Consider the following 22,679-nt stretch of genomic DNA (forward strand, 5'->3'; position numbering starts at 1 on the left):
CCAGCAATTTATATTTTAAAACAGAAATATCTGAATTAGGACTAGATAAATTACTTTAAATTTAAAACGGTAGAATGTATTTATCTTTCAATTCACATATTTAAATGTATTTATCTTTATTTAAAATATAAGAATGAGTTATCTTTCATTAAACTACCGTATTTTTTTGGTTTAACAAACATGTCAAATATCTTATATTTTGGATATCTATCTAAATACTAAACATTTAATTAGCTTTTAATTCGCATATTTGTAGCATGTATCATTGAAAAAAAAAACAAATGTTATCTTTGATAAAAAAAAAAATGTCAAATATCTTATATTTTGGATATCTATCTAAATACTAAATATTTAATTAGCTTTCAATTTGCATATTCGTAGCATGTATCATTGAAAAAGAAAACAGTAAATTAAAATTTAAATGCTTATCTTACCATCATCACTGATCCAAAAGATAAAAAAATAATCTTATCTCCATCATCGCATAAGGTAATTTTAATTTTTAAGTGGCTTCATGATTAAGTCACTCATTGTAAGAGAGGATTACTATTAATGGAAGATTATTAGTAATGAGGTGAGATCAGTGAAATACAGAAGGGGCAAGTGTCGGTGAGAAACAAAGAAAGGGCGCGAGGTCATTTTCACTGAAAATTTTTGGTTCCACAACGACAAACCCTTTTTCCCTCTCTTTTCAAACCCTCGTTTCCCTCCTTTCTCCAAAACCCTAACCCCCAAAAATTTCATCCATTTTCTCCCCGTTAACTTAAAATTCCTTCCATCCCACCAAAATTTTCCCTCGAAATTTCACTCTTCGCCGTTCCAAAACCTTCAAATCTTGATGCCTCTCTTTTTCTTTGGTTTCATTCCCTCCATCTGTGTTTTGAAACCCTAAACCCCTAATTCTTGCTCCTAATTACGCAATCAGCATGTGTGTCTTACTCCCTGCACCCGCTGAGCCCCGGCGGGACGAGATGGACGCTCTTTTGGAACCACCGAGTACTCTTTCCAACACCCTAGATTCCGCACAATTGGTTCCTCCGTTCCCTAATCCGAACGACTCCTTCTCCGTAGAAACCCTAGCCTCCGACAACGCTCGTCCGTCGGCCGCGGCGGCGACACCTGCCACCGGCGATGATATCTATTCCGCCATTATAGGTAAGGAAGATCCGCTCGAGGATCTGGACCCGTCTTCCTCGTTTCGCATCTTTGACGACGATTTGTCTTCGTCGTTCACGGCGGCGCCGGCGCCGTTGTCGTCTTCGAAAGATTCCGATTCTTGGCTGTTCTCTGGAGACGCTGGTGATGAGCCTTCGATGAACGAGGACTCTGGTTCCGCGGTTGTACCTTCTAGAGTGGTACGTTCAAATTTTATTGTATTTCTTAAAATCCGTTAGATAATGTTTTTGTCACTTTTTCTTTACGTTTTTGTTGATTTGTTCGTTGAACAGGGAGCGGGGCTTTGGAATCTTGGTAACACATGCTTTCTAAATGCGATTGTGCAGTGCTTTACGCACACAGTGCCGCTAGTCCAGGGTCTTCGATCATGCATTCATTCTGCACCTTGCGACGGTTAGTTAATAATTGCCCTTATTTGGATTTGATAATGCTATTTATTCTTTGTACTTGTTTGGTGTCTTAGCCTATTCAACAAAACAGGTTGTGGCAGTAGGAATTTTGGATATGGTTAGATGCAAATATGGTTTATTTATTACTTTATTTTGCTGTTAAATATTTTATAACTAGGCAGCAGTTTTAATGTGGTATGATGTTTCTATCTATTTGATATGCTAATTCAAGATTTTGTTTATTGGAATTGGAAAATTCAGGTGATGGTGATAGGTTTTGCGTCATTTGTGCCCTCCGTGAGCAGATTGAAAGCTCATTAGGAGCTTCAGGAGGAGTTCTTTCACCTTCAAAGCTTGTTGATAATTTGAACCGTATCCTTCTGTCTCATTACACTTGTTGGGACGTAGTATACTAACTTGCATATCTACTGTGGGCCAGTCAGTTGTAGCCAAGTTTTGAATGGAAAAGTTGAGAGCTGTTAGTAGTGGGTGTTATGTAATTGGTTTATTAGATTGAGCCTTAGATGATTGTAATTTTTATTGCCTTTTCCCTATTCTTTTGGTATGTTGTTATCCATAACCATGTTACAGATTTTTCATCCATGTTTAGAAGATACCAGCAGGAGGATGCCCATGAATTTATGCAGTGTGTCTTAGATAAGCTTGAAATGTGTTTTAAAGATTTGAAAAAGAATAGTAAGAGTTTTGAAGATGATAATCTAGTAGAGAAGGTATTTGGAGGTCGATCCCTTAGTAAGGTATGTTGGAATATGTTCACATTGCATAACTGGTTTTTGGCTCCTTTAATGATTTAGTCTTCTAGACTGGTGTAGATTGTTATGTTGCTCATTCTTATGATTTCTTGGTATTTTGTGTTTCAGCTGCGTTGCTGTAACTGTGGCCATTCTTCTGACACTTATGAGCCACTGATTGACCTGAGTTTGGAGATAGATAATGTAGATACACTTTCAAGTGCTCTGGAGTCATTCACTATGGTGGAGAACATTGATGCTAAGTTTAAATGTGATAGCTGCAAGGAAGAAGTGTCAATGGAGAAGCAAATTATGCTGGATCAGGCTCCTTCAATTGCAACTTTTCATTTAAAGAGATTTAAGACAGATGGAACCTATGTTGAAAAGATTGATAAGCATGTAAATTTCCCACTGGAGTTGGACTTACAGCCTTACACCATTTCTCATCAAAACAATAATGTAAGTTTTGTCGTTTCCCCACCTACATTCTATTATATATTTTTTCTGTGGTATTTTAGTATATTGTTTCCACTGTTGATTCCTTGTTCTGACTCTTTTTCATGGTAATAGGTGCCATTGAAATATGAACTGTATGCAGTTGTTGTGCATATTGGGTTTTCATCTACTTCAGGACATTACTTTTCCTTTGTTCGCTCTGCACCAGATACATGGCATAAGTTGGATGATTCAAAGGTAGCAGCATCTCAAGAACTTATTCCCTCTAGATGAACTTTTTTATATTATAAATACATGATTGATGACAATTACTAGCAATCTCTTCCCAATGTTTATTGTGATTTGAAATGATTAATTGGTTGCTATTAATGTTGTGCGAGTGGGTTAACAGTTAGTCTACACTATTATTGAGTCTTAAACAAATATTGTGCATGACAGTGTATTATGTTCTCTGAAGCAAAGTCTATTACATAGTGCATATACAACAATTATTTGATAGCATTTCTTTTTCTGTGGTATTGGTTATATAGATATTTGGGCAAGTTATGATTGATTTTATTTCCTCAATGATATGGTTCAGTCATATTGCATGAGAATATTTCAGTAATTGATTTTGCTAATTTACTTCAGGTCACGATGGTCTCAGAAGAATCTGTCTTGTCTGAAGAGGCATACATACTGTTTTATGCGCGACAGGGTACACCATGGTTTTCAAGTATTATGGAACTAATGCCGTGCACAGGTCCAAGTACTTTGAATACATCTCCAAAGTCTGTTCTAGATACCATTGACAACAAATATACAGCAAATCCTGTTATAACTGCAAATACTGAAAGGAGCAAGGTTAGTGAGCCTGGCAGATTTTTGGAGCAGCAATTTCATTATTCTTGTCAAAAAGGACACGAGTTGCATGAGATCAGTGATGTTGGTGATACTTCTCATGACTGCAAGCAATCTCCTCCTAGGCCAAATTGTGTTGGTTTTAGTGGCTCTAATGTTTCCCTTAATACCCAAATGCCACTTCCAAATAATGCCATCCCAAATGTTGGTGGTTCATCTTTCAATGGAAATTCACCTATTGATGGTAGTCCTGATAAAAACAAGCACAGCGGGGAAGCTGTTGATATTGCTGTGAATGACAGTTTTCATCCCTTAACACCACCCAGCTCACCTCTATATACTCCAGGTAATTTGTTTTATTTCTAATGATTCTTTTTGCATTATTATACATATACAATTCAGTGAATTTGATGTTTTGGTTTGTTTGTATTAACATTATTTAGTTGAGCATTTCAGATCAGAGTTACTATATTCCACGTGATCATTTGAAGTCAGAGAATCGCATCAGATGTAAAAGATCATTAAATACACTAGTGTTGGATTCTGAGAGACAAGAAGCTCTGAAATGTGTTAAGAAGATGTCTGGTTCAAGGAAAGAAGCATTGCTGCAGTTTGTTAGTCCAATCAGTGAACCCTCCAACAAAAGGAAAAGGAAGATTGATTCTTCACTGTGTAAGAAACGCAGCCCTCATAGTGCTTCCTCAAAATCAAACCATTTGCGCCCCGTGGCTGCAGGAATTTCTCGGTGAATACTCCGGCTTTTGGCATTTTGAGGATGTACTTAATTTTTTTTTCCTTACTTTTTTTCGGTGTAAAACCCTGAGGGTTCTTGTTATGCTGAAACTAAGCCAATACATACTATGGAAAATGTATAGATAAACATCCGGATGTAAGAAACATCGTTCATTCGTTTGTATTGGTTTTCTCTGTTTTGCAATTCAGCTCAGTGATCCAGTGCTAATTCAATAATGGGTGAATGAAACCACACATTAAGGGAAGAGCATAACTAGTGAATGTTGGCATCTGTAATTTAAACGTGCTTATAAATATTAGGATTGTTTTTGTAAGAGTAAATGTTCTTTTCGATCTCTAACCATTTGTCCGATAGATTTTTCACTTAAGAAATATAAAAATTCAAATCGGTTTTTATTTATTTTGATATACGTACGTTTCAGTTCCTCTGATGTGTTAGTAACTTGTTCACATGGATTTTTCTCCTTCATAATTGAGACAAATCGCCCTGTGAATTTTTGTTGAAACGTTGCGTTTCATAAAGAAGCGTTATCTTCCGAGTGTTTATAGTTTAGGTTTTTTTTTATTTTTATTTCTATTTTATATATTCTTCATTGTCTTTGCTGTGTGTAGAGTAAAAATAAGGACTTTTCTGCTGAAGAAGAATATGACTACGGAACTCAGAGACTCTTCACAAATCGTGGAGGAAAGCAGTGGAGTTGGGAACCAATGCAAGAAAAGATTTGTAGGCAAGAAAAGATTTGTAGCATCCAAATGTCATTATGGCACAAATGCAATATTATTTCAATCTAGCACTATAGGAAATCCGAACAGACTTTTTTTTGTTGCTCTTATTTTAAGGTAATCATTTTTCAATTTTAGTTTTGTTTCAAAATTCGTTATCATTACCAAGGAGTATTATTTGTTGCAGACTGCAGCTCTACATTGTAAATACTTTGCCTGGCTTGATGAATATGTTGAGTCATATACACATAAAGCTGATGTCAATCAGAATGGAGTGGTTGAAAGTTTGAAGATGGAGGAAAGATTGGAAGCACTAGAAGTAATGATGGTGAAGCAGGGAATTGAAAAAACATTTGGAGGCAACACTAAATACAAAACCTCAACCACTTTTTTAATTGGAATTGCAGTTACACTTATAATTTCATCAATTTTTAGTGGATTAATTGAAAAAAATGTGAATTTGATTTGGTGTGCAAAGTTATGTAATACAACTACTTAATGTATCATGGTTGAAATTCATGGCTTGTATGAAGACAATAACTCATGTTATGGTTATTTACTCTAATTTAGTGATACTTAATTTATTTCATTTCATGTAGTTATTAAAATTTAAAATAATGTATTGAGATATATTATCATATTGTATTATTATATAATTGTGAAACACATGTCTATAAAAATAAACCAATATATAAAGTGAATAAGTGATTCACAAATCAAAGCATGAGTGTTTCATAAAAGTTGAAACCAATATATAAAGCGATTCAGTGATTCACAAACTAAAGTATGAGTGTTTCACAAAAAGTTCACTCTAAAATATGAACAGTTCTAAAATTTCACTCACAAGACCATGTGTATTTTTGCAACTTGATACTAAAACAAATACTAAAAGAGTTGATAATATCTCTAAATCAACCATGAGTATTATGTAGACTTCAAATCAGAACCTAATCATAACATCAAATTATAATCCAATATATGCAATAGAAGTCTGTCACTATAAACTAATTATAAGTCAACTATATCGTGCAGAATTGTATTTATAAAACCAAAAATTATATGCCAATTATAATTGCTACAAACATCTAATTATAATCCAATATATGCAACCGAAGTCTAACTATGACTTGATATAACCTAATTATATGCTTATATGTTGTTATCTTCTGTTGGTGGGACATGAGATTCCATCGACACATCTGATGGTCTCCCAAATCATCCTGAATCCGAGTTAAGAACCACATCCAGTTTTCTGTATTTTTTGCTTTTGTCACAGTATATGCAATAACGAATACATGGTTGTTCGCATCAAGTGACATTGCAGTTAGGAGTTGGCCTCCATAATACCCCTTTAAAAAGCATCCATCTAGGCCTATTAGTGGTCTACAACCCTTAACGAACCCATTTCTACACGCATCTAAGCATATGTAAATTTTGTCAAACAGCGGTAGAGACTGCGAAATTGGGTCAACACACATGTCAGCCGTGTTGCTTGAGTTACTCCTATGCAACTCTTGTAAATAATCCCACAATTTTTCATACTGTGCCTTGTCGTTTCCAACAACAATTTTCCTAGCTGCTTTCAAATCCCTCTGGATCATTTTTGGATGGACCTGAACATTGTAGTCCTGTTTCATATGCTCCGTTGCTTCCCTCGGTGTCAGCTTAGGCTGTGTTGCCAACCTTTTTTCCAGCTTATCTGTGACCCATGCCCTATCGGCCAAGTTGCTTCCATAATCCCTTCCACATGTCTGCTTGTTGTGAAATGTTTTTATTTCAAATGCCATTGTTTTTGAGTTCCTTGCCACGTATATCAACCATGGGCAGTTTTCCTTTGCACATCTAGCCCTGACCCTCTCCTTCTCATTCTTGATAACATGCAATCTCTTCCATTCCAGACAAATATATTCTTAAAGGCCTTCTTAAATCTCTCTATACTCGAAAATTGCATTCCAAGCTCAAATTGAACCTCTCCATATTCATTTTCTTCATTGAAATCAAGTCCATGCATTGTCCTCTCATCCTTAGAAGATACCGGGGTATGACATTCTTCAGAAGCATATTTATAGTTGTAGTCATCACTGTCACTCTTTAGTCTTTTCATTAACCACTGTTGGGCCTCCCAATTCATCTTCTACTGGCCCTTGAGCAGAACCTAACCCACTAGGAGGTTCTCAGTTCGATTTCCTTTACTAGATTCACCATATAGCATATGTCTCTTCCTCCTCCTCCCGGTATACCTCTTTGACAAATTCTTATCATTTTTCTCGGGTGACACCTTCTTCTTACTTGATGGAGACACCGATGTTTTTCTCTTTATTTTTTTTCACGTCTTTTTGGTGACTCAATATCACTACTATCAGTCTCATAACCAGGAGAAGGAGGCTTGTAGGCCTCATCCTCGGCACTCTCATATCCGTCATCCGATGAAGAATCATCTGTGACTACAACGGGTTCTTCCTCTGGTTCTGGCTCTGCTTGTGGCTCTGGTTCGACTTCCATTGGTTGACTTATCGGGTGCCCAAAGTAGATGTAGAAGTCATTTCTGTCTGGACAACTTAGGGTGGCTTCACACATGTCATTAATATCCTGGTCACCTTGAAGGATATGAAGCCCAAATTCCAAGTTTCTTGCTGTTGGATCAAGTCAGTAAATTTCTTTGTATTCTGGATAACCTAATTCTCTGAAGAGTTCTTCCAAATCCTTCTTGTTGACAAAATCAACATCCATAGATGAAAATTTCTCAATCTTTCCATCTACGTACCGTAACACTCCATTTGAATCTTTATTGAGTCTCCCACCACGATAAAAAACAGGGATAATAAACACAGACATCTGCAAAAATCCAAACCACAACTCAGTAACAGAGCTAAACTTCAAACTCAATCAACAGCAAGTAGATTATAATGTCTATCAGTTAAGAATTTTTAACTCATCAGTAAACACAAAGATAGAAACTTTTAAAGTTAACATCACTATTATAACTTCGCAACAACTCTAACTCATCAAACAAAGCCAGTGCTTCACCCCATCCACCTATAATCACCATGTAGAAGAGAACCGAATTATCAAAGCTAATTTCACTCCCATTATCTGACACACTCCTCAACTTGACTACAGTAAAAGATAAAGTAAGTATAAGAGAACGAAGCATTCTTTATCGTTTCAAAGAAACTTGCCAAATGCAGTCAATGACTTTTCACATAGTGGTGCAACCCGCTCGCACGTCCTTAACGTAACGCTCTTTTAGAGGGAAGGAGAAATGTTTTCAGATTTAGGGCCAAATGTAAATGATGAGGGAGAAGATGTTTTATGGAATAACCCTTTTTATGAAACGCAACGTTTCAACAAAGGTTCAGGGGGCGATTTGTCTCAATTATGAAGGAGAGAAACTCACGTGGACAAGTTACTGACACATCAGCAAGTGACCTGCTCGAAACCAGTTGTAGGGACTGGAACGTACATATATCAAAGTAAATAGAGACCGATTTGAATTTTTATATTTCTTAGGGAGTGCGAAGTCCATCGAACAAATGGTTAGGAATCGAAAATGACATTTACTCATTTTAAAAAGATATCTCTGGTTCTTACCAAAAAAAATGACCATGTCTTGGACCCATCTCTTCGACCAGAGAGAAATGCTTCCTAGTGGGTTGCTTTTGTTTGTTTGTTTTTATTTTTTAAATAAACTTGCATCTGTAGTGAATTATGTCATGCTTGTCTTCTAATTTAAAACTGAACAAGAACAGTTGATTTGCATGGTTTAAAATGGTGCATAATTTGTTCTTCCAAAATTCTTCTGTTGGTGATAGTAAACCAAATCTTTAATATTTATTCAGCTACAGTTACAAATTGTTATGATGATTATTAACTTTCTGACTGTATCCTTAAAACTAAGTTAAACTAATTCCACATACTAAATACTGATACAAATTCTTAGAATTTTTCTTAAGGGATATTATTTTATTGTTGATATATTAAAGATGAAATCATTTATTGTGTACTAGTTTGCTAACGCTATGATTTGGATTTGATTATGTATTGAACTCTAGAATTCTGGTGATCTTCTTGTTGCTGTGGCAGAAATTGCAACTTTTGACATCGGTTATCTTCACTGGCTTTGGGACTCCCTTCTTGGACATCCAACTCCTCATGTTCTCTTCACTTGTTATTATTTCATATTAGGCAAAGAAGAATGTTAGGGGCAGTAATTTTGGTGTTTTGTAACCATCAATTGGCTATAAATAGTGTTTTTAATGGTGTGAGATTACGTCTAATGGTAAAAAATCACTCACTTTTATTTTGATGGTTAAGTGCTGGCCAAAAAATACAAAAGTTGTCGGCCCTCTAGACTTTTCCTTGGAAAAATTCTCAAGTGACTTTGATTTTCAAGCGGAAATTATTATAAGGTAAATATCAAATATTATATTTTTTTAAATTAAATATTAAGTTTTTTATTTTTTAACAAATTAGACACATAGCAAACCTTATTATTATATTATTGTTTTGGCATTTAACTAAAATTTGAATAGAGGCTGATACAAGAATTTAGCAGCATGTGTCTAAGTTCTAACATGAGTTTTCATTTTCTTTTTAAAAAAGAAATTGTCAAATTAGTATGTATTTTTGTCGATATTAGATGCGAGAATAAAATAAATAAATATATAAAATGAACAAATAAATATTTTTGCTTCATATAATTCAATAGTTGATAATCTGGCAGTTATAAATTATAATGGTTTAATATAATTATGATTGTGATTATTATGATACTCTTACTAATAATGTGGACAGATCAAAGGGGATACTTTCATGTTTAGAATTTCCTAGGGAATATAATAACCACCATGACCACCCCCACTTCCACCACCTCCTCCATAACCACCACCATGTGCACCGCCTGCCCCATAACTACCACCTCCACCAGAGCCACCACCAGCGCCGCCACCATAAGCACCACCACCGTATGCTCCACCGCCTCCACCAGCTCCGCCACCACTTCCATAGCCACCTCCATGTGCTCCTCCAGCACCACCGTACCCTACACCACCCCCACCACCACTTCCGCCACCTCCTCCATAGCCAATGCCATGTTCTCCAGCAGCACCACCATATCCTCCACCGGATCCACCACCTGAACCGCCTCCATAACCAATGCCATGCTCTCCACCAGCACCACCACCATAGCCTCCCCCTGATCCTCCTCCTTCACCACCCCCATAACCACCTGCACCATGGTCTCCACCAGCACCATAACCTCCTCCTGACCCTCCGCCGCCGCCGCTCCCATAACCACTATCATGTTCCTCACCTGCACCACCATATCCTCCACCAGCTCCTCCTCCAGAACCATATCCTGCCCCATGAGCTCCACCTGCACCATACCCAGCTCCACCACCACCACCACTACCACCACCTCCTCCATATCCATGTTCTGCACCGCCACCATAACCACCACCGGCCCCACCTCCTTCTCCTCCTCCGTACCCACCACCTGGCTGTCCCTCATATTCACCACCACCACTGCCATATACAATACCATGATCACCCCCAGCACCATACCCAGCTCCGCCTCCTCCACCGCCACCATGTCCACCACCAGCACCACCATATCCTACTCCTCCACCTTCTCCACCACCACTCCCACCTCCATAACCAACAACACCAGCATGATCCCCACCAAGTCCATAACCACCACCACCACCGGAGCCGCCACCACTACCACCTCCAATGCCATCATAAGTAAGCAAAACCCTACTTGTGGCAGAGCCTATCCCAAGAGCCAAGAGTACTAAGAAAACAAGAGTGTGAAGTGTTTTGTTTACAGTAGCCATAATGTAACAATATTCCCAAAAGCTTTGGTTGATATGAAAATGGAGAAGGTGAAAAGGGTATTTATAGTGATTGGAAGAAGCTAAGGCGCGTTGAGAGCAAATCACTCTGCACATGCCTTCACAACATAGTGGATCCTTGTCCCCACTTTGTGCCAACATTCTCAACTAACCACATCCTATTCAATACATATTCTCTTCACTCTATTAATTACTCACAATTAATGCCATGCCATTGTGTGCTTCTGCTGTACTCCACATTCAAGTCTCAAGTAGCTCTAAAAGCCAAAGCTTTCGCTAAAAATAAGACCTAAAAACCTAACGCAATATATATTCTTGTCCCTTAGCTTCTATGGCAAATTGCCAATACTATGATCTATATGTTTCATCATTCACACCGCCAACTACGACTTTCCACTCTGCCCATTTGCTTCTTTCTTATATTTTATATTCTTTTTTTTTTTTGGACATAAATTTCCAGCCAAGCCATCATCATACATTTGGCAAAGTCTTCAAATTTGTTTCATTGCTGATGAGTAACCTGGCCTTTAGAGAAATGGTAATCCTTTTTACCCATTTAGACAATATTTCGAAGATATTATGATTTGCAACATTATCATTACTACATCTGTATTCCTTGTTATAATTTCTGTGTCATTTATGTTAGACGTAAAATACACAAATTTAGTATTTTTAGACACAATGTCTTCCATTCATACTGATTATGAGATCCAATCCTTTCCTGATTTATCTATTTCTTTAAGTGCCTCTCATTTAGTTGTTTCACTTCATATTCCATTAATAATACACTAATTTTTTAACAAAGACTTGTATATATTATGACTCATCTCTACACATCATATAGTTGTACTTATATGTGAGAGATGCTACAAATATAGAATAGAAAAATGTTTCTATTTTTTTTATAATTTATTTGATTTCATCATTTCAGTAATATAAAAATAGATTATTATTATTATTATTATTATTATTATTATTATTATTCCACGATATCATTGATAAGATGATGAATATAATGTCCAATGATATATATAACATGTTATTGTTACGTTAAGATCAGAGTTGCACTGAAATTTGTTTATGCGTGTAAATTTATAGGGATCAATTATACTACACATTGAAAAATTCAAAGAGAATCACATATTTGGGAATAAATATCTAATTTAGTTTAGTATTATCTTGAAAAAAATGTATATATTTAACAAAAAGAAAACGACAAAAGCGATTTTTAATTGTCCGTGTTGTGATGTATGTATCTTGCCATTTTAATTTTTATTGAGAGAGATCGCATTATCTTATAACAGAATAATAAGGATAAAAATCATTTTATTTTTGGATTAGGAGTGTGCTTGGGAACATTGAAAAATTAGAATTATTTAAAAAATTCTTATTTGTATAATTGCTTTTTAAAATAATGATTATGTGATAGTTGATTTATGTTTGAATATTTTAATAAATAAAAGGTGATTTTAATTAGAATAATGTGTTTGAAATGCAATAAAATCTACTTATAAATAACATAATTATAAAAATATGTATGGAATGATTATTTATATTAGTTATATTATTACAATCCAAAAATATTAAACTTTTGCTTATAATCATATGCTTCAAAAGTATTATTTTTGCAGTACAAGCTTATTAGTTTTGATTATAATCTATTTTCATATTTTTAAGTATTGTTTGGTAAAATATATACATTTTTTCTATAGTTGCCAAACATGCTGAAAATAATAATGCAAAGTGCATGTAATGAATATTAAATGGAAGTAGTGAGTTTATGAGTCGGACACCAATAAAAGAAATTGAGATAGATAAGATGTATTGGATAGGAGAAGATTGATTAATAATAAGATGGCATGAAGCAAGCACAAGATAATGAGAAAATGAAGAAGGTGAATGTAATGGGTGACAGCAAAAGCACATTAGAAATAGTTGGTGTAATAGTTTGTTCCAGTTTGTACTTATTGATTTCAAACATTCTGCATGTGCCTTTGCATGGGCCACTACATTCCCCACAATCCCAAACGCGCTTTAGATGCTTCATAAATTCCTATATATTTCCACCTTCAATCCCTTAAACTCTCATTGTGGGATTTCAAACGGTTTCCAATATGAAAACTACTTCTTCTAATGTTCTGAATACCGTTTTCTTAGTGTTAGTAGGTTTGGGAGTGTGTTGTGCTGCTAGAACACTCCTTACTCTAGATGCTGATGTAAGCATTGGTGGTGTTATCCATGCTGGGGGTGGTGGAGGAGGTGAAGGCGGAGGTGGAGGTGTAGCTGATGGTGGTTATGGAGGAGGGGCAGGCAAAGGAGGTGGTGAAGGTGGGGTACATGGGGGTGGCTATGCTGGTGGTGGAGGAGGTGGAAGTGGAGGAGGAGGAGGTGGTGGTGCAGGAGGTGCAGCTGGGGGATATGGAGGGGGTGCTGGTAAAGGAGGAGGTGAGGGATATGGTGAAGGTGGAGCACATGGGGGTGGTGGCGGCGGTGGTAGTGGAGGAGGAGGAGGTGGTGGCGGTGGAGCACACGGAGGTGGATATGGTGGTGGAGAGGGTGGTGGAGCTGGAGGAGGATATGGTGGTGGAGCAGCTGGTGGTGGTGGTGGAGGCGGCTCTGGTAGTGGCGGTGGTGGTGGCGGTGCTGGAAGTGCTCATGGGGGTGGATATGGAGGCGGTAGTGGCAGCGGCGAAGGTGGTGGACATGGTGGATACTACCCCTAAAAAGGATGAAATACATGTTCCTTGTAACCCTAATAATATCAACAATAAGAATTCATGCACGACGAGCATGTTAAAAAACTATGTAATTTTAAGTTTGATTTGAATTCTCAATACATTTATCGTTGAAGACTTCTATTGATCTTTTTATGTTTTTAGTATTAGCAAGTTTAATATCATACTAACTAGATAATGTAGATTAATATCATACTAACTAGATAATGTAGATGGTGAATGATGCATACAGTCCGGTTGATAATCTCAAATTGTCTCCTTCATTCTTAGAAAAGAAACATCTAAAACATCTAATGTTAATACATCTAAATCTATTATAAGGAACATTCATGATGCATGTTTATAGTAATTTTTTTTATTTGAATAATAATTGATTGTTTTGATTCAAGAAATGCTCTAATTTCAATGGATCTGTGCAATGATACATAAAAATGTAGTGTGTATTGGTTTACAAAGAGTAAGTGGTAACCGAGAATTTTAGAATTAGTGTACATAAAAAAATATTGAGAATTTTAGTATAAAAAAATATTAAAAATTTTAAATTTGTAAAAAAAAAGAGAACAAAGTAGTCAACAAACTAATAAAGGGACTAATTTAGTATACGATATTTAATTTTAGAGACTAAAATGAGTTATTTGATATAAAGTAAGGGACTAACTTAGTACATATATAATGATGACATAGTGAATGACACATAGACAAATAACATTGTGACACGTGCTATAATCCGACACGTGACAAAATATCATTGTGACACGTGGTATAACCATCCACGTCAATGTGACACGTGTCGCTGACGTCATCAAACCATGTCAGCGCGTCGTTAACGGATAATGAGTCAGAGATTAATATGGTACAAATTTTCCAATCTAAAAAACGTAATGAGTGCAATTGAAATTTCAGGAATAATTTTAATGCACGTCGTCAATTCGAGAGACCACTTTATTAACCACTCAATCCTTCTTGATTTCCCTCATTCAATTTAGTTCCCATTAAATTCTCCAAATAATTTATGATGTCCCGACCCAAAATTCATTCCAATCCATGCCCGTTCAAATCGCAGGCAAATTGTCTCTTGAAAAATACTTTATCCGTGGAGTCTAACAACAGAAAACAACCCATTTGCTATCATCATCAAACAATTCATTTGATTCAACGCGCATTTCAGCCTAATACAGACCCAATTAAAACAGACTCAGTCTAATTTCTCAATTGCGATTTGGCTCAAATCAAGTTCCTAACACGTTTCTACTTTCTATTGCTAAAAGAGGCCCTTATAACACTCTTCCTATTACTAAACGGAGACAGTCTGACATATCGCAGAAAAAAATAAGAGAAAGTATAGGGAGCTAATGACCTAAGCGTACAATGTGTACAATGAAGATTTAGAAAGTATTAGAGATATGATTATTAGTGTTACATTATCTTGTCAGGTTGTGCTTTTGGGATGAGTGGTTTCAGGATATGGTATTAGAGTTCCAGATTTAGAAGGTTAAGAGTTCGAACCTTGGCCACCCAAAATTAGCTTTTTATAACATGAAATGTTTATTATCCCTAGTATTCGGATGGTTATTCTAAATAGTATAGATGATGTTCATTTTATTCATAAACCAAAGATTTAGCCCATATCTATATAGAACTTAAATTTGTACGATAGAACGACCTTAATTTCTCTTCGATAAATCAAAATAAAACTAGGAGAAAATTAGAAACAACGAAATCTGAGAGACATTGTGTGCATCTTGCAACAGTCATAAAATCCTACCTGCTTTCGGATTCCTTCCTATACAATACTAGTCAACTTGTAAAATGTGAAACGTGAAATGTTAAATGAAAAAAAATGTATTCTTCCAATCATGCATGTATGCATTACCCATTAATTTAACTTGAGGTGTACATTACCCAAAGAAGCTCATAAAATGATCTCTATCTATATCTGGTTTAGCAAAAAATATGATAAAGATCTTCTTGATAGAACGAGGTATGAACAATTCTAATCCAATGCCAACTCGCATGTTATACTATTTTGAGGATCTTACCTTATAAGCCACTTTAAGTCATTTTAAAATTGCTTTTTGAGATATTTCTCTGGAGTTATCAATCATGGTATTCAAGGCATCCAGTTTTTAGTTCTTGTTGTATCAGTTTCTCATAAAAACTAAGTTTGTTAATTCTGTTACTTGAGAATAAGGCTTAAGTGTCTTGAAGCACTACTTGCATAACCTCTAATATAATCATACATACATATGGCGTATAAAACAAGAAATATCATGCGTGCATTAGACATTAATTGAACTTCCCCAAGGAGTGGTTTATTAGCATCATTGTACATGCATCAATTCTTATTTGGGATTATTTATTGTAACATATATATATAGGGAGCTGATTAGTGATCTTTAATCAAGTGACTTGTTAAGGTTAACTCATTAAGGGAGGTATCCACCATGCCCACCGCCTTCGCCACTCCCTCCACCGTATCCATCCTACTCCTCCATAGCCACCTCCACCACCTTCACCACCACCATAGCCTCGTCCTACAGCAGCATAAGCGACACCACCAACGCCATTGTCGTCTAAAGTGTCAACGCTGACCTCTTTGTCGAGGAGAGTTCTGGCAGCACAGGAATACACTGCCACACCGAGTAACCCAAACAAAACAATATTCACAATCTTTGAAGTTTTCATATTGGAAAGTGTTTGATGTTTCAAAGAATGAAATGGGGTATATATAGGAATCATGTAACTGTGTAAGACTCCAAAAGCGCGTACTCATTCTGGGTAGAGTTGACTATCAAGCACACTGCAAATAATATTTACTACTAACCATTTCCTTCATCCAACTTCTCTGTGTGCCAAACCAAATCCATGTTAATTGTTATGGACTCACCCCTAAATTACTCAACACTTCTTACTCTTATTCTATTCAACATATTGCTCCAGTCAATGCTAGCTATAACTACAAAAATTAATTATTATCTATTTATGTATAAATATAAATTATTTAATTTATTTTTAATTTTAATAATTACTTTTTGAATAAGTATGGAGAGTCAATGGCCTAAGCGTACAATGTGTACAATGGAGGTCTAAGAAGTATTAGAGATATGACCATTAGTGTTACGTTTTTAGGATGAGTGGTTTCATGATATAGTATTAGAGTTATAGATCCGAAAAATTAAGAGTTCGATCCTTAATGTTCATTCTGGATAGTATGGGTGATGTTCATTTTATTTATAAACCAAAGATTTAGTCCATTGTACACACATTGTACGCTTAGACCATTTTAGCAGTACTCTTAATTTTTTATTCTATACGTAATATAGAAATTATTTGTTTTATTAACCTATTAAGTAATAGAAGTATATAAGTGAATGTTTATATATACGAGAATAAAGTATTTAAGGCAAGACATATATATGGCCTGATTCAAAGAAAGAAAGAGCTAAGGATGAGAATGATAGTAGTAAAAGGTGACATCAGCTTGCACCCGAAATTCAATTCTAGTGAACTGCATTCACTTCAAATTCAAAGTTCAAACATACACTAAGAAAGCCCACCTTTCCTGGAAAACCGCACTACTACACATATCAGCTGGAAATAGTTGTCAAAAAGAGCTATAACTTAGACAAAATAACTTTTTCTTCTCTATTCATAGACTTTACTTGTTGACTCAAATATCAATCAATCTTTATTCTTTTTATATGGTGTTATATATTTTTAAGAAAAGAATGAAATTTAACTATATATACATTAGAGATTGTAAAATTTTATTTCTTAAGATTAAAAGATATACAACAAAATAAAAAAAATAGTATAAAGATCATTTATAACCTCAAATTATCGTGATTTGATGGATTATTGTTCTTCATTTCGTTTTCCCCTATCTATGTTCATGTGCAGCATTTGTTGACTATGGAAAACATTACTCTATATATATATATTCCATATATATATGGACACCGCTGCTGGCACTGCCCCTATATTGTTAATTTCCGATGTCCGAGATTGCCATGCACCCAAAATTACAGCATACCACCTAATCTTGAGAGTCTTAAGACTTTTAATACATTATACACCGTAATTTAATTAGCCATACAGAGAAAGAGAAAGAAGTAAACAAAAAAGGATTAGATGATCAATACTTTTTTATTCATTAATATTTTATATTTGAACAAATACTAATTAGTTGTTTTTTTTAATCCATAAAAACATGATATACATAAACAAATGAAGAAAAGAGGGAAAATGGTAAGAATTATAAAGAGAAAAATAGATTAGAAGAGAAGAAGAAAAGATACGAAAAAGGAAAAGAGAAAGAATTAGAGGAATCGACGTATCCCTAGCATTCCCCTTTAGAATAAGTAGGACATAATAGGGTTTAAGTCTTATCCTAATTTTATCTATGAGTTTAATTTCCTTTTCATCCGAATTCTATCCCCACTTTAAACCTCAAACCCAATCTTATTGGATTCATCTAAAAAAATACAAATTTATTTTCACTCAAATACAATCTCTAATCATTTCACCTTTTATAATATCAAATAATGGTTATGTAATATTAGCAAAATGAACTATAGCACTAAGTTGGGATATTTTTTTTTTTGTTTCACACGGTATCTCCCAACCCGACAGATAAATGATTAATTCGTTGCAGATTTAAATTCCATTTAAGGGTAATGGTTTGCTGCATGCACAAAGCGGGATTCGAACCCCCAACACTTGCTTAAGCGGACCACTCGACCATTAAAACGTTGGGATATTAAAACGAGTTAAATTGACTAGACTGGTCCTCCAAACCCATCAAAAAATGAATAATAACCCGTCAAAAAATGAACAAATATATATTAAAATATTTTTGTATCATAATCGGTGGAAATTATTTTTCTTATGGAAAAGTAGTTGGTGTTTTGGAAGAATATTGGAGGATGGGAGAATTTACCGGGTGGTGGAGCTGCCGGTCAACACGCAGGGACGTGGTGACCCTGCTACGGTGCAACGTGTACCACCACGCAGGGATGAGATGATGTGGCCAGCATGCAGCTTCTGGCACCACGCAAGGGCGTGGTGGAGCTGGCGTGACAGAGTCCCGATGCACCACGGGATGGCGTGCTGAAGCTGCTGGCATGCAGGGGACATGTCTCACCCTGGCAGCGTGCAGGGCATTCCTAGCTCTATATAAACGGAAGCCTTTGTTACAATGAGATAAAAAGAGTGTTAGTGAGAGGAAGGAGGGCTTGCTCTATATAAACAGAAGCGTTCTTTTAAGGAGAGCTTGCTGGCTGCTGCTTCACCGTGGAGAAAGGGTGAAAAAAATAGGAAGGAAAAAAATATTATTTTATTTTTACTTTAAAGAATGGTTTGTGATTATAAAGCTCCGGAAGAACATATTATAAATTATTTGGATCATCCAATCTATGTAAGTTGGTAAATTATAAGCTCCGAAGGAACATATTATAATTTTATTGTGTATTTTTATTTTTGTTTTTTTTGTTATTTAATTTGTTTAAATATAACTTTTTTTGTTAATTTTAAATTAATTTGTGACATTGGAGGATGTCGCACATATATTTGGCTTACCAATTGATGGAGAGCCTGTGAGTGGATGGACTGACAGTAGTAGTGATTTCGTTCAGAGTCAGAGCATGGCAATATTCGGCCGTGAACCGGTGCTCAGTCGTAATTCGAAATCCTATATAAAGCTTGGTTGGGTTCGAAGTGTCAGAGATGAGGAGCCGTTGGACACTGAAGAGTCCATAAGGAGATACGTGAGATGTCAGATTTTCTGTCTGTTAGGGTCGACCCTATTCACAGATAAGTCGACCGCATACGCCCATGCGAAGTATCTACCATTGCTTCGCGATTTCGAGCGGATCCATACTTATAGTTGGGGTTCAGCATGTCTTGCTCATCTTTACAGAGCACTATGCCGTGCATCACGATATGATACAAAGGAGATGGATGGTCCTCTTAATCTGTTGTTTGTTTGGGCATGGGAGCGAATGCCGTGTATTTCGCCCGTACCGAGGCATATCTTTCCACCTGCTGAGATACCAGTTGCCATGAGGTAAATATTTATGGTTCTTGTCGGAGAATATATTCATTATGCATGTTTCAGTTACGGTTACTGACATAAATTTTTTCACTGTATCATGTTTCAGGTGGAGTCATTCGGAACGGAGTACAGCGTGGTTAGAGAAGACTGTTGTGACATTTAGGCATGATATAGACTACATACATTCGCAGATTCCTTAGAAAGAAGTGCCACGCATCAGCTGTCTCCCCTTCCACCAAGGCAAAAGTAATAGGCACAATGTTCTGGTTCCCATCCTGTGCAACAGCGACCAGAAGTGTACCTTTGTACTTTCCATATAGGTGTGTTCCGTCAACCTGAACTATGGGCTTGTAATGCCTGAATGCCCTAACGCATGGATTGAAACTCCAAAATACGCGATGAAGTATTTTTACCCCTTGCGCCTCTTCATTCCCATTGTAGAGTGGGCGTGTTTCTATCTGGACAACTGACCCAGGCATCTTCTGAACCATAACCAAGAGCCACCACGGCAAGGCTTGGTAACTCTCCTCCCAATCACCGAAAACTTTCGCTATGGACTTCTGCTTTGCCAACCAAGCCTTTCGGTAACTGATGGTATAGTTGAACCTTGACTGGACTTCGGCTATTATAGTTTTCACCTTTATGAACGGGTCAGTCTCGACCAATGGCCTTATAGCCTCAGCAACTGTGTCCGAGTCCAACTTGGAATGATCCTGTGAAATCACTCCCGTTGTGCACGTGTGCCTACCGTTGTATCTGCGTATCTCCCAACAACCTTTTTTTCCGTATCAAGCTGGCTCGGATAAGCCAGTCGCACCAACGCCCATACATCTTGCATTTTGCATAGAACGTCTGTGGCTCAAACTCGTACACGTCGTAGTCAACTCCTCTAGCGATAGTGTAACTTCTAATTGCTGCCACGACCAACTTTCTATAACTGTATTCCACTCCAATCCGAAACTCTCCGTCCTCGGGATCAGCAACGCCTACAGAAAGTGCCCATCATCGTTTATTAATCAATCCAAAGTATATATTAAAGATAACATATTATTCGGTCATCACGTACCTATGTTTGAATATTCCGGAAACTCCGGTGCATGCATGGCGTCGAGATCCAACTCACACATAAAAGGTGGCACGTTCATCGGTTGACTGATCGATGGGTGAACCACTACATTATCAGCTGCTGTCTCAACTCCCACATCACCATCCTCGTCTTCGTCGCCGGTTTCATAAGTGGCTTCAAAGTCCTCTTCGCTGTCACTATTCATTCCATCGTACACTGCAGCTATATCATCCTCCACCTCTAAGTCATTTTGAATCTCTTCCGCCTCTACGGTTTCAAACTCAACATACAGCTCAATATGTGGCTGTCGCATCTGAGTCTGCCGGTGAATTTGAAACATATTATGCATAGTCACTTCGTCAGTGATTGGCATGGTATCAAACTGTATTAGACCACCGAAAACTACAACCGGATTCCGGTACAGAATTCTGCTCACTCTCATTAATGTACCGTTCTCCATGCTTTGACAGAGACCATTCTGAAGTTCCATAAACGTCATGGTGCATGGAACCACAAACGAAAATGGATTCTGGCACACAAACCTCACTCCCTCATGAGTATTACGTATTATCTCACCGTCGCGATACACTACCAAGTTTGTGGTACCCTCCATTACACCAGAAACACACTCAAAGAACACTCACACACTTCCTCAGAATGAAAATGAACCCGTGCACTGCCTTATATAGAGGGTAGCATTCACTACGCCCCACGTTTTGATTGCCTCAGGCGAATCACGTACTGCCACGTGTCAGCACGCCCCCACGTGCCACGTCATCACGCCCCCACGTGATGCATATGTGTACAGACCAAGCTCCACCACATCATCATCATGCTCCCACATGGTGCTTGCGTGGCTAATTCATATTCCGCCACGTCATCATCACGCCCCCACGTGATGCCTGCGTGGCCTGTTCTTGCTCCGCCACGTCATCATCACGCTCCCACGTTTTGAGTTAGCACACCCCCACGTTTTACCACCGTGTCTCACTCATCTTGCGCCACGTCATCTCACCTGACACTCGTCGCAGCCACCACGTCCCTGCGTGTTGAACATACATCCACCATTGGGTAAAACACAATATTCCTCCATTTCTAACCAAAACACCAATTTACTTTCCATATTAAAATTTTTGAGCCCATAATCGGAGTAAAAAATAAAAAAGGAAAAAAGTTAAAGAAGTTAAAAAAAAGATTGAACTAACCTATAACTTAGCCCACAATATATATCACAATTATATACCACGTAAATAGTATTTGGTCTTTAAACATGCAAGTAAAAACATCCCATCCAAAAACAAGTAAATAAATAGAAGTCCAAATATGCCAAAATTCAAATAAATAATAAAGAGTATATCATTTTGGCTCTTAGAAAAAATTCATTTTTTTGATAAAATGACCCTAAAAAAGAATGAATGACATTTTGGCATTCCAAAAATAATTTCAATTTGACAAAATGTATCAAATATATATATACTCAAGAAAGGATTTTAGAAATCATATTTCAACACGCTTTTTTATAACTCTATTTAGAAACTGATGCGAGTTTCTTCCACAACACTTAGTTCGTTAGCTAGCTTACTAATAATTTCTAGATGCGCATGCAGAATTTGTTAATCGTACACATCTGTTAATAATAATATATAATTATAATGGCAGTATTGTATTTTGGGTGAATCGTATATTATAATATTATATGAAAAGAATAAGAAGATCAGACGCATCTAATAGATGAGTTAAGAAGAAAACTTGGTGTTTTTAATAATTTCTATATTATTTGTCACATGTATAGACGAGAAAGTTCCTTTCAAAGAGAATTCAATAATAATGGCTATTAATATGTATACGATGCACTAAGGTAGTGTAACAAGAAAACCATATACTT

General features: G+C 36.6%; 5 protein-coding genes across 5 annotated transcripts; 3 read left to right on the top strand and 2 right to left on the bottom strand.

Moving 5' to 3' along the window:
* Positions 579 to 4,674, top strand: LOC107642320 (ubiquitin carboxyl-terminal hydrolase 20). Its single transcript, XM_016345632.2, has 8 exons — positions 579 to 1,355; positions 1,449 to 1,569; positions 1,827 to 1,937; positions 2,157 to 2,323; positions 2,447 to 2,776; positions 2,888 to 3,010; positions 3,404 to 3,959; positions 4,070 to 4,674. Exons 1-8 carry the CDS (start codon positions 927 to 929, stop codon positions 4,360 to 4,362), a joined length of 2,130 nt encoding a protein of 709 aa, XP_016201118.1. The 5' UTR covers positions 579 to 926; the 3' UTR covers positions 4,363 to 4,674.
* LOC107639915 (glycine-rich cell wall structural protein 1.8) lies at positions 7,736 to 10,923 on the bottom strand. The gene is made up of 3 exons (XM_021103526.1): positions 9,933 to 10,923; positions 8,061 to 8,203; positions 7,736 to 7,924 (listed from the first exon to the last, which is right to left on the bottom strand). Exons 1-3 carry the CDS (start codon positions 10,921 to 10,923, stop codon positions 7,736 to 7,738), a joined length of 1,323 nt encoding a protein of 440 aa, XP_020959185.1.
* Positions 13,056 to 13,664, top strand: LOC107639916 (glycine-rich cell wall structural protein 1.8). Its single transcript, XM_016343477.1, has one exon. It carries the CDS (start codon positions 13,056 to 13,058, stop codon positions 13,662 to 13,664), a length of 609 nt encoding a protein of 202 aa, XP_016198963.1.
* Positions 19,319 to 19,744, top strand: LOC107639917 (serine/threonine-protein phosphatase 7 long form homolog). The gene has a single exon (XM_016343478.1). It carries the CDS (start codon positions 19,319 to 19,321, stop codon positions 19,742 to 19,744), a length of 426 nt encoding a protein of 141 aa, XP_016198964.1.
* LOC107639918 lies at positions 19,866 to 21,850 on the bottom strand. Its single transcript, XM_016343481.2, has 3 exons — positions 20,795 to 21,850; positions 20,558 to 20,714; positions 19,866 to 20,484 (listed from the first exon to the last, which is right to left on the bottom strand). The coding sequence occupies exons 1-3, from the start codon at positions 21,405 to 21,407 to the stop codon at positions 19,866 to 19,868; spliced, it is 1,389 nt and encodes a 462-aa protein (XP_016198967.1). The 5' UTR covers positions 21,408 to 21,850.

This window comes from Arachis ipaensis, chromosome B05 (assembly GCF_000816755.2).
Source record: "Arachis ipaensis cultivar K30076 chromosome B05, Araip1.1, whole genome shotgun sequence".
Lineage (NCBI taxonomy): Eukaryota > Viridiplantae > Streptophyta > Magnoliopsida > Fabales > Fabaceae > Arachis > Arachis ipaensis.

Excerpts from the sequence above, each read along its gene's own strand:
- LOC107639915 (XM_021103526.1), bottom strand. The coding sequence starts at position 10,923 with ATGGCTACTGTAAACAAAACACTTCACACTCTTGTTTTCTTAGTACTC. Across the intron at positions 8,204-9,932 it reads AAGTGGGGGTGGTCATGGTG|TCAAGTTGAGGAGTGTGTCA; the intron begins GTTATTATATTC and ends CTTTTACTGTAG. Across the intron at positions 7,925-8,060 it reads TGCGAAGTTATAATAGTGAT|ATGTCTGTGTTTATTATCCC; the intron begins GTTAACTTTAAA and ends GGATTTTTGCAG.
- LOC107639918 (XM_016343481.2), bottom strand. The coding sequence starts at position 21,407 with ATGGAGGGTACCACAAACTTGGTAGTGTATCGCGACGGTGAGATAATA. Across the intron at positions 20,715-20,794 it reads TCCGGAATATTCAAACATAG|GCGTTGCTGATCCCGAGGAC; the intron begins GTACGTGATGAC and ends CACTTTCTGTAG. Across the intron at positions 20,485-20,557 it reads TTCTATGCAAAATGCAAGAT|ATACAACGGTAGGCACACGT; the intron begins GTATGGGCGTTG and ends GGAGATACGCAG.
- LOC107642320 (XM_016345632.2), top strand. The coding sequence starts at position 927 with ATGTGTGTCTTACTCCCTGCACCCGCTGAGCCCCGGCGGGACGAGATG. Across the intron at positions 2,777-2,887 it reads TTTCTCATCAAAACAATAAT|GTGCCATTGAAATATGAACT; the intron begins GTAAGTTTTGTC and ends TCATGGTAATAG. Across the intron at positions 3,011-3,403 it reads ATAAGTTGGATGATTCAAAG|GTCACGATGGTCTCAGAAGA; the intron begins GTAGCAGCATCT and ends AATTTACTTCAG.
- LOC107639917 (XM_016343478.1), top strand. The coding sequence starts at position 19,319 with ATGGCAATATTCGGCCGTGAACCGGTGCTCAGTCGTAATTCGAAATCC.
- LOC107639916 (XM_016343477.1), top strand. The coding sequence starts at position 13,056 with ATGAAAACTACTTCTTCTAATGTTCTGAATACCGTTTTCTTAGTGTTA.